The sequence below is a fragment of the Myodes glareolus genome, chromosome 3 (genome assembly GCF_982192425.1).
Source record: "Myodes glareolus chromosome 3, mMyoGla1.1, whole genome shotgun sequence".
NCBI classification, from domain to species: domain Eukaryota; kingdom Metazoa; phylum Chordata; class Mammalia; order Rodentia; family Cricetidae; genus Myodes; species Myodes glareolus.
In genome coordinates this window covers 69,750,621-69,762,367 of record NC_142028.1, presented here as the reverse complement: position 1 = coordinate 69,762,367, position 11,747 = coordinate 69,750,621, and the positions used below count along the sequence as shown (strand labels likewise).

The following is an 11,747-nucleotide window of genomic DNA, read 5'->3' as shown; positions in this document are numbered from 1 at the left end:
ACAGGAAGAGGCCAAGGACTGGGAGACACCAGAGCTTCCTAGAGCTTCAGGTCAGGCTATCAGACTCGGAAACCCCCTGCAAGTCCTGGGAGCAAGGGTGCTCCCAAGAATAGCTAAGAGGCTGCAAGTGTCGCCGCTTCCCCCGCGGACCGCCTCTCCATAAACCACGCCCACAGCGCCTACTTCTCAGGATTCAGAGAGCTAAGGTTTAAGGGTCGCTAGTCCACCGACGCCAGCTTGTCTAGCTCTTCAGCAGCCCCGCTAGCTCTCAGGGCTGCCCTACCCCCACGGTTTGGAGATCCGCGGGACCCCTCGGTTTCCCCCTCCAGCTGGGCGTTCCGCCCCTGGCCTATGAAACTCCACCTCCTCATTCTCTGCTGGCCGGGATTGGTGGACCTCCCGCGGTGAGGCCTAGCGATTGGTCCCCATGGATGATGGTGAACAGCGAGACTCCGCCCCCAGCCGGCCTTGGGGTCTGGGGGCACTGCTCAGCAGTGCTGGGCTGGCAAGGCTTGAGCCGCCGCCGCACTGACAGCTCCGTCTGTGGACCATGGAGACTGGCGCCGGTCCACACCCGCTGCGCCTGTTCGTCTGCCTGATGCCACTCTGCCTCGCTCTGCTTCTGGGACCCGGGCGGCCCGGGACCGCCGAGGAAGGTAAGGTGGGTTGTGCCTGGGAGCCTGTGATGCCAAAAAAAAAAAAAAAAAAAAAAAAAAAAAAAAAAAAAAAAATTTAGGGAGTTGGGGGGCTAGGTAACTGGAGGAAGGAGTCGTTGGAGAGACTACTCTGTTTGGGGGCTTGAATCAAGCGAGCAGCAGGGCGGGAAAGAACTGGAGAAAGAGGGGAGGCTGGTTCCGCGATAGAGAAGAGAGGGGTATTGAGGAGCTTAGGTCTGGAGACCTAGAAGGTTGGGGAAGAAAGACTGGGGGGACCACAGGAGCCTGAGGCAGTTCAGGGGCCGTTGAGACGGACAGGCTGAATGATTGGGGGTGGGAGGTGTAAGGGCGGGGAGATGGAGGGAGCAGGAAAACCGAGGGGATGCGGCGAGACCCGAGCATGAGGCGAGATGAAGACAAATAGAGGGATCTAAGGGGACCGTGGTGTGGACAGCTGGAGTCTGGCTGCTAGTCATCCGGGCCGAGTCCGGGCGCTGCCCGAAGTGCTGATTGTGGAGCTGTCCGCAGTGCTGAATTGGGATCGAGTCCACCACGCGCGGTCCGCGTTGCGGAGGATTTGGGGCTGTCATTAGCACCGGAATCTTGCCTCTGCTCCCACACCTCTGGGGGCTGTACGCTCAGTTGAATCCAGAGGCGTCACAACCAGGTGCAGAACCCTGAGATCCTGGAGCAGACTCTGCCCTCAGGGTCTGTCCTGGCGCGGGATGGCAGATGCCTGCCTCCAGTACGCAATTCCCAAACACTGCTGGTGATGAAAACCCAGCGCCCTGTCGGCGGCCCTGCCCACCGTCGCGACTACCTCTAGAACCAGTCCCTCTTGGAGGAGCCCACCTTGGAAACCCACCCCCTTTCTTAGCAATCTAGGGAAGTATTTTTTCTGAGGTTTGGGGATGACCTGGCTTCCTGTGTTTAAGCAGAGGGTTCGGCTATCCAGACCCGGGCTTCTCTGAGCCCAACCCATGAAAGGATGCAGGCTGCCAACCTGTCACATCCTGAGGGAATAAAGTGACTCCAAGCTTTTCTGATGAGGAGGGGGTGGAGAGGGCCATGGATGATGTGTGAATGGGTCCATGACATTCTTTCAAACGCTGTAGAGGTGGCAGCAGCCCCTGGGGAAAGGACTAGGTAGAGAAGCAAAGATTTCTGATGTTTCTCTTGCTAAGTGGTCTGTCCACTTCATTTTCACCCGAAGTCCCGGGATGCAAATGAAAAAGGTTTTGGTCTCCTCCATGACTGGTGAACTGACCTTGGATCTGAGTGGATTTGGGGTGCACCCAGGAAATCCAAGATCCACTGCTAGTTGACAGTTTCATCCTGCTAGTTGACAGCTAGACATAATTTGGGGGAACTTGGGGAGGGTGAAGAGGGTCACGGACTTCTGTCCCTAATGTGAAAGCTGACCTTAGAGTATTTGCCATGGACTCTGTGGAAGGCTGAGAATGACATTCACCTCAACAACAACAACAACAACAACAACAAAAAAGGCCAGGTCCTAATCCCCAGAACTTGTTAATGTCACTTTAAGTGGTAAAAAGGACTGGAGATGGGAGTGGGAATTTTGACATGAAGAGATCACAATGGCCCTCATATGAGTGCAACGAGAATCGGAGCCAGAGGAGAAGGCAGCATGGTCATAGAAGCAGAGGTTGAGGTCAGACACTGAAGCGGGGAGAGAGGGCATAAGCCATTGGGTTTGTGGTCATTTGTCACAAGCCTCAGGGAATGAATACAGGTACCTTCGTTCATCACCGCGGCTGCCCTCTCTAGTCTTCTGGAGGTGTGCTCTGCTCCCCATCCCCTCCCGTGGCAATCTGTGATAGACCCAGCAATCACTCCACTCTCCTCATCTAACAGTGTGGCTTTCTGACATCCATTCTCCCCTCTCCTTAGTCATCCTCCTGGACTCCAAAGCTTCCCAGGCTGAACTGGGTTGGACTGCACTGCCGAGTAACGGGGTAGGTGTTGAACTGTTGTTCCATCCCAAGGGTCCTCCTGTAGGCCAAGAGTAACGGGGTAGGTGTTGAACTGTCGCTCCATCCCAGGTCCTCCTGTAGGCCAAGACTCAGCCAGTCCCTTTAGCACCCTGCATTCACCTAGGATCAAAATGTACCACAGAAACTCCCACCCACGCTCAGGCAGGCAACCTTAGTTAAATGCAGTGGGCCACACACACAAAGATATGTGAGTAGGAGGGTGGCTTGCTGGGAAGAAGTGGTTTGGTGGGGGGAAGGAGATAAGAGAGAATAATAGGGGAGATACAGCTAAAGTACATTATATATTAGGAAATTGTAAAGGAATTTAAAAATTGTCATCTATCTATCTATCTATTGTGTTTATGTATGTGTATATATGTGTTGGTGCCACGGTGTGTGCACATGGAGATCAGGACCACCAGTCGGAGTCCATTCTCTCCACACACCATGTAGGTCCTGGGGATCAAACTCAGGTCAGACTTGATGGCAAGTGTCTTTACCCACTAAGGCATCTCAGCTGCCCCATTAAAGAATTTTTGTTTTGTTCTGTTTTTCAACACAGGGTTTCTCTGTGCAGCACTGTCTGTCCCGGAACTCCCTCTGTAGACTAGGCTGTCCTTGAACTCCTAGAGATTCTCTTGCCCCCGCCTCTTGAGTGCTGGGACTAAAGGTGTGTGCTACCACTGCCTGGCCCCATGAAAGAATTTTTAAAGATATGCCACAGAGTTTGTATTCTCTGGAACCCTTGGTATCAAGCCAGGGCTGCTCTACTAGAAAACACTAAGGCTTCAGTTGGTCAGTGAGGTAAATAAAAGAGAGAACTAGCTGTGTCTAAGGACAGCAGTGTGGGCTGGATGGGAAAATGCTGGGCATTGTCTCACACACAGTAGGCTCCTGGTAGCTGTCGATTATTGACAGATTAAGCAAGGTGGGGGTGGAGTGAGGTAGAAAGGTCACTGAGCACAGTTTAGTGACTTCAGGTAGTCCTTAACTCACAGTGCCCATGCAGCCAAGTGGCTCTCCCTCTGCAACCTCAGCTTCCCCATCCACAGAAATAAAGATTGTAGCCGGGCGCACACCTTTAGGTGTGATCACAGGCAGATATCTGTGAGCTCGAGGCCAGTCTGGTCTACAGAGTGAGTTCCAGGACAGCTAGGGCCGTTACACAGAGAAACCCTGCCTCAAAAAAACCAAAAAGCCCAAATAAATAAATAAATAAGCAAACAAATAAATAAATATTTTGACCAGGTGGTGGAGACACATACTTTTAATCCCAGTATTTGGAAGGTAGAGGCAGGCAGATCTCTTACAGAGTAAGTTCCAGGACAGCTAGGGATGTTACACAGAGAAGCCCTGTCTCAAAAAACCAAAAAGCCCAAATAAATAAATAAATAAATAAATAAATAAATAAATAAATATTTTGGCCAGGTGGTGGAGACACATACCTTTAATCCCAGTATTTGGAAGGTAGAGGCAGGCAGATCTCTTACAGAGTAAGTTCCAGGACAGCTAGGGATGTTACACAGAGAAGCCCTGTCTCAAAAAACCAAAAAGCCCAAATAAATAAATAAATAAATAAATAAATAAATAAATATTTTGGCCAGGTGGTGGAGACACATACCTTTAATCCCAGTATTTGGAAGGTAGAGGCAGGCAGATCTCTATGAGTTCAAAGCCAGCTTGGTCTACAGAGTGAGTTCCAGCACAGCCAGGAATACACAGAGAAACCCTGTCTCAAAAACAAAACAAAATAAATATATAAATAAAATAAAGATCATGCTGGTTTTCAGCACAGGTGTTAAATTAGGATGATGTAGGGAAGATCAGTGCGGTCTGCAAGGACAACACGTAAATCCACAAAGTGCTGCATATTTTAAAAAGAAAAGAGAAAGTCGGGTGTGATAGTCTATGTCTGTAAGACTAGCACTCTGGGACTGAGGGAGAAAAACTGATGTAAGTTTGAGGCCAGCCTAGGATATGTAATTAAGAGATTAAGGCTAGCCTAGGCTATGGAATGAGATCTTGTTGAGAGAGAGAGAGAGAGAGAGAGAGAGAGAAATGGAGAGAGAGGAAGGGAGGGAGGGGGAGGGAGGCAGGGGAGGAGGGAGGGAGGAAGGAAGGAAGGAAGGAAGAAAGAAAGGAAGAAAAGAAAGGAAGGAAGGAAGGAAGGAAGGAAGGAAGGAAGGAAGGAAGGAAGGGAAAGAAAAGGGAAAATGAAAAAGACTGGAAATGGCTTCATGCCACAAGCCTGTAAGCCTAGCTAGCTAAACAACAGAGTGAGTTCAAAGCCAACTTGGACTACTTAGATGCAATATCAAAACAAAAAGAGAAAGAGGTCTGTGGTAGAGTGTTTGCCCAGCAAGCCCAAGACCTAGCTTCAATCCCCAGTACTGGGAAGAAAATGTATTTGACTTGTTCCTTTCCAAAATGTCTCCTCTTCCCGCGTTTTGTCATATTTAGGGGCTTGTATGGTAGGGGGCGGGAAGGGAAGTGAAGAAGGTGGAGACAGGCCAGTGCTAAAGCTCCGGGCTCTAAGGTGTCCACCTCTGTGCTGTTGCCTCAGTGGGAGGAGATTAGTGGCGTGGACGAACATGACCGTCCCATCCGGACATACCAAGTTTGCAACGTGCTGGAGCCCAACCAGGACAACTGGCTGCAGACGGGTTGGATTAGCCGCGGCCGTGGACAACGCATCTTCGTGGAACTGCAGTTCACGCTGCGGGATTGCAGCAGCATCCCTGGCGCCGCAGGCACCTGCAAAGAGACTTTCAACGCTTACTACCTGGAAACTGAGGCCGACCTGGGACGTGGGCGTCCCCGCCTAGGAGGCAACCGGCCCCACAAGATAGACACTATCGCCGCTGATGAGAGCTTCACGCAGGGCGACTTGGGGGAACGCAAGATGAAGCTGAACACAGAGGTGCGTGAGATTGGCCCCCTCAGCCGGCAGGGTTTCCACCTAGCCTTCCAGGATGTGGGTGCATGTGTGGCGCTGGTCTCGGTACGTGTCTACTACAAGCAGTGCCGTGCCACGGTGCGGGGCCTGGCGGCCTTTCCCGCCACAGCAGCTGAGAGTGCCTTCTCCACTCTGGTGGAAGTGACTGGAACGTGCGTGTCCCACTCAGAAGGAGAGCCTGGCAGTCCTCCCCGCATGCACTGTGGCGCCGACGGCGAGTGGCTGGTGCCCGTGGGTCGTTGCAGCTGCAGTGCAGGATTTCAGGAACGCGGTGACATCTGTGAAGGTATCCAGGGCACCTGGAGGGATGGGGTGGGGACATAGCATGCAGGTGGCAGGAAAGAGTGTGCCCTCTCTGAAGAGGCAGGAGTGGAAGTGGAGAAGCCATAGGAGGAGCTGGGAGTCAAGACCTTTTGTGCGGTTTCTAGTGGGCTTAGCCAAGACCGACTGGAAGAGGTGAATCTGACCGCATATAAGGATATATTAGGACAGGTGGTAAAGCCCAGCTCTCAGATGCTGAGTCAGGAAGAGCATGAATTCGAGGCCAGACACATAGTAAGATGCTGTCTTAAACTAAATAAAACAAAAAAACAGGCAAACAAAAATAAAAACGCAGAGCTCTGTATTCCAGTCGATATGCTAGGTTCCCATCACCAAAGAGATGCATACCTGCCTCAGTTGTAAAGTTGGAGAATGGGCAGTCAGGATTGGAATTCAGGTTTGCTCAGCTCTGGGAACCTATTGCTCTACCATGCCTCCTTCATGTTCAAACCTCAGGTTAGCATTATAGGGACTTCATCTTTGACCACATTCAAACCAGGTTGTCGGGTGCATCTCAGAGATCAAGGGTGGCAACTTGCACAAGATGGCTCCTAGGATCCCACTCGGTTTTCTGAAATAGATCTGTTGTGTCACTGGGGGTGTTTTCTGGGCCTCTGGGTCTGTGAGTTCGAAGCGGCAGGATAGGGTGGGATCTGGAATGTGTACATTTAGTCAGAAAGTTCGAAGGATGTATTCCCCCTCCTCTGTGTGCGTGTGTGTGTGTGTGTGTGTGTGTGTGTGTATGTGTGTGCGCGTGCGTGCGTGCATGCGAGAGAGAGAGAGAGAGAGAGAGAGAGAGAGAGAGAGAGAGCACGCACATGTACATGCATGAAGTACAAGCAGAAGCCAGAGGAAAACCCAATAGAATTAGCTCTATCCTTCCACCATGGGTTCTGGTATTGAACTTCAGTGGTCAAGCTGGACAGCAATTGCCCATTCACGCTGAGCCATCTCATCACCAAAGGATGGACTTCCTAAAGCAGGCTTTTCTCTGCGTGTCGGGGCAATAGAAACGGGTCAGACACAAGCTCACATCTAGATGCAAAGGGGCAAAAATTCATTTTTTTAAGTCATAAGAAAGAGATATATGGAGCTGGAAAGATGGCTCAGGAGTTAAGAGCACTTGCTGTTCTTGCAGAGGACCCAACTTCAATTCCCAGCACCCACATGGTAGTTCAAAACCACCTGAAACTCCAGTGCCAGGGGATCTGACACCCTCTTCTTCCAGGCACATATGTGGTATGCAGTCAAAAACCCATACATATAAGTTAAAATAACATTGAAGAAGAAAGCATCGTGTGCTACACAGGGCTACAGAATGGTAGGTGACAGAGGAGGTGACCAAGCTTGGTGTTGCCATTTCACCTGTTGCATTGACCAAAAACGACCCAAGGGAAAAAAGGGTTTTGGTTTACAGGTCACAGTCCATCACTGAGGAACGTCAGGGAAGGAACGCAAAGCAAAAGCCACGGAGGAAGACTGCTTTCTGGTTCAAATGTTTGGCTAGGTTTTTATACAGCCCAGGACAGTCTGACCAAGGAAGGATGCCTCCCACAGTGGACTGGGTCCTCCTACATCAAGACAGTCCCTCACAGATGTCCCACAGGCCACCCCGATCTGAGAAATCCTTAGTTGAGACTCGCATGATGCTCGGCTCTGATAGTTACAGCTAACCAGGACACGTGTTCTCCTACTCACTCCATCACCCACTCATGTGAGCGGAGGATACTGGCTGCATCGCACAGTTCTTATGTGTGTGGATGAACACAACCTCCCATTCTCTGGGAAACTGTGGTTAACATGAAAGGGGCAAGAACCCGAGCTCCCCCAAGCATCCTGTTCTCACGGAGTCCTCTATGTCTGTGCTAAGATCGCTGTGTATATGCGTGTGTTTCTGAGATCAGCAGTAGCCTCAGCAGTCCCAGGGTCTATTGTAGGACAGGTTGTGGTAGGTGCTCAGTGGAGATGCATTGGGGGATAGTGTGTCTTAGTTTCCTTTCTGCTGCTATGACAGAATAGCCTGACAGAAATAACTTAAGGGAGAAAGAGTTTATTCGGCTTATGAGTCTATGTTACATTCTATCATGGTGAGGAAGCCACAGAGGCAGGGTCCTGAGAGAACTGGCCACTTTATATACACAGGCAAGAGCAGAGCCCAGTGAACTGTTACCTGCCTGCTGCTGCTTTGCTGTCTCTCTCCATCCTATATAATCCAGGACACCTGCTCGGGAAACAGTGCCACCCACAGCTCCAATGGGCCCTTAATACTTGAGAGGCAGAGGCAGGAAGATCTCTGTGAGTTCAAGGTCAGCCTGGTCTACTTAGTGAGTTCCAGGATAGCCAGGGCTTTGTAAACAGACACTGTCTCAAAAACAAACAAAGATGGGTTTTTTTTTCTTTCTTCTTCAATTAACTCAGTCAAGACAATCCCTCACAGACATTCTCAGAGGCTAACCTTATGCTAGAGATGTGCCTAGAACTCTGTCTCCTAGGTGTCAGTCAATGCTAAGCCACCAGACTGTAGTTGTGACATGTCCACAGAGAGCCCAGTTCCGAGGACGGGGAGAGTTTCCCAAAGGAAGGGAGGTTTTTCTTCCTGGTGGCTGAGACATTCTGCAGAGGCATGGTGACAGGAAGGAACAAAGTGGTTGGTACTAAATAAGTAATCTAGTGTGGTTAATGCAGAGGGCATGTGGGCGTACGAGGAGTGAGCTGGGAGAGGGGCAGGGCCCTGAGTGAAGGGTGAGATAAAGACTTTATGAGGAGGGAAGCCGACATCTTCAGATTTATTTTTTCAAAAGACCACTCAAGCTGCCACTAGCAAAGAAAGGATCGGGGTGGGAAGCGTTGGAGGACAGAGGGAGGGAGGAAGGAAGGTAACACAATGGTCCAGGAGAGAGACTGCGAGTTCTGAACTGAAGTGGAAGCAGCTGTCCTTGAGTGATGAAGACGGAAGTGATGGGAGGCGGGATGGTTGCTGAGAGCCTGTTATCTCAGAACCTGGAGGCAGGGAGAACAGGCTTTAAGGCCATTCTCACCTACATAGTGAATCTGATGCTAGCCTAGGCTACATGAGACCCAATCTCAAAAAGAAACAAAGAAAAAGACCCTAAGAGGCAAGGTGACTCAACAGGCAAAAACCCTTGTTATGTAACCTATACTCAGCAAAAATGAGTTTTCTAAAAGTGATTTTGGCTCATGCCTTTAGGCCAGTGGCTCTCAACCTTCCTGATGCTGCGCCCCTTTAATACAGTTTCTCATAGTGTGGTGACCCCAACCATAAAATTATTTTCATTGCTACTTCACAACTGTAATCTTGAAACTGTTATGAATCATAATGTAAATATGTTTAGAGACGGAGGGTTGCCAAGTGGTTCGTGACCTACAGGTTGAGAACCACTGCTTTAATCCCAGCAATTGGGTGGCAGAGGAAGGCAGGTATCTGTGAGTTCCAGGACAACCTGGTCTACATAGTGAGTTCGAGGACAGTTAGGGCTACATAACAAACCCTGTCTAAAAATAAAGCAATTGGAGGAGGTATGCTGAGGGGTAAGGGTAGAGAGGAGAAGGGGACAGCGCAGTGGTTCAGGGAGCTGAGTATTCAGGAGACAGCAGCCTGTAGCACGGTGATCACTCAGACATGTCAAGGGTTGGATAGAGTTCACTTGGTCTTGGCAAGAATAATTTCAGTGGAGCAATGGAGAGAACAGGCTGCAATCAGCTGAAGAACAAAGAACCCCGAGGATCCAGAGTCTAGAAGTCTAGCGATCCAGATAGCGCAGTTGGTCCATCATCCAACTTAGGGATGTGACTGAGTTAGCATCCACGAAGCCCTGGGTTCCAGCCTAGTATCACAGAAACCAGGCATGGTAGTACATGCCTATAATCCCAACACTCAAGAGGTAGAGACAAGAGGATCAGATGTTCAGAGTCATCCTTAGCTGCATGGTGAGTGTGAGGCCAGTCTGAGTTATGTGAGACTCCCTTACACACACACACACACACACACACACACATACACACACACGCACAGTCACTAGGAAAGACTAGCAGCCTGGATTTGAAGGGAGAAGAGACAGCATCTTCAGCAGGATGTTGGGTGGATAGGATCTTTGTGTATGAACGTGTTGTTTGAACAAAGAGAGGACTTTTATTGCAGACCAGAGACACTGTGTATCTACTGGGTGGGGCGCGGGGGGGGGGGCAGTGGCATACCAAATGTGTGTGGGGAGCAATCTGTTCAAGAGGAAGGAGTGTTTTATTACCGACGCGAGTTAAAATTGCTGACGCATGTTGCTAATAAAAAGCAGGACAACTTTTAGTCAGTTTTAGGATTGTTTTAAAATAGTCTATAGTCAGAGCCCTTATGCCTGCATGGAAATGGGCTGCTTTTCTGCTCCGCCCACTAGTGACATCACTGAAAAGAGGCAGTAGAGAGGGGGTTACAAAGACCAGTAGGGGAGGTGACAGATGGAATGTTGACTTTGGGGGGGAGGGAGGTGAAAGGCAGGGGTCCAGAGCAGAGATGACGAATTATCCTAAAACTGAGGGTGGCTCATTCCCACCTTTCAGACTGCAGGAAAGGAGATGTGGATCAGAATAGGGGGTGTTTGCGATTTCCATAGCCAGATTTTGGGGGGAATTAACAACTCACGACCTCTCTCTGTGCTCTGCCAAGTGTGGAGGTGACAGGGCGGGGACAATCAGATTCCTGTGTACTTTATGGTGCATCTTTAGAGCCTAGGACACCTGGCTTATAACAGACGATAAAACTGTGGGTGCTTAGGGATCAGAGATCTCTGGTTTGTGTCATGCTCCCCACCCCCAGGCTGAGGCCAGATAAAAGTCACTTATAATGGCATCACCCCCTGCCCAGGGCAGTGGGGGAGTGGGGGAAAATCTAGGACAAACTTCCCAAGGGAGGTGCTGTTGGAAGCAGACTTTGGAGAACTCAAAAAGCCTGGAGGCAGAGGGTGTGGGACATCACAGGTCAGGATAAGAAGCTCTCTGTGAGGCTCAGAGTGGACATAGTGGGGGGCTGCTGGAGAGGGTTAGAAAGGTAACAGAAGAGGCCGGGTTTGCACTGGTACCTGGGTCGTGTTCTAGCTACCACAGGAATCAATGAAATTCAGCTTCCCTCTAGGGAACACATCAGGGTTGCAAAGATAACTTATCACCAAGTCTCTCGTGGGTCTGCCTGCTCCCTGAGACTATACAGATTACTTGGGACCCTTGGTGGGGTGCCAGACGTGACTCTACACAGGGTACTTGGGCTCTTCCTATGAATAGCTGTCTATCTGGGAGCAAAGGGGTAGGAAGAGGGAGACTTCTCCATCATGAGGTATATGAGCTAAGCTGTTGAAAATGGTACAGGGCAAGGCTGTGGCAGTTGAGCTAGATGACCTCTGAATTTCTGACTGTGACATTGAAAAGAGGAAGGTGCTGGCTGTCAGAGTCCCTTTCCGAGTCTGTCTTTCAACACAACACTCTTCTAGACAATGCCTCTCCAAGTAGGGAGGACCACAGTTGCCCGTGAAGGGGCCATGATGACCACAGCTAGGACGTTAACCCTCTTCCACCGAGAGCAAGGCGCCTCTGCATTCCTCCCAACACCCTGAGCCTTGAGGTGGGCACTTGTCCAGGCCCTCACCTCTCTATCTCAGCACACAGTCCACAGGCTAGGGTCACACTTCCCATCTGACTGCCAGTGTTCTCAACCCAGAGCGGCAAAGCTAATAATCGCACCAGACTTTCAAGTCTTGGCTTTGACCATGACCACACCCAAAGGCCCACAGGGGTAGCTGCCCTGGATTTTGCACG

The 11,747-nt window shown here is 50.3% G+C and overlaps 1 protein-coding gene across 1 annotated transcript in view; it reads left to right on the top strand.

Annotated features, from left to right (window-relative positions):
- The first annotated feature begins 200 nt into the window (after positions 1–200).
- Epha10 (EPH receptor A10) overlaps positions 201–11,747 on the top strand; it is a 36,510-nt gene continuing 24,963 nt past the window's right edge. Inside the window, exons 1-3 of the mRNA XM_087904625.1 lie at positions 201–656; positions 2,568–2,632; positions 5,214–5,892. Of these exons, the coding sequence (XP_087760751.1) occupies positions 551–656; positions 2,568–2,632; positions 5,214–5,892 (850 nt within the window). The 5' untranslated portion in view covers positions 201–550. The remainder of the gene's footprint in view (positions 657–2,567; positions 2,633–5,213; positions 5,893–11,747) is intronic.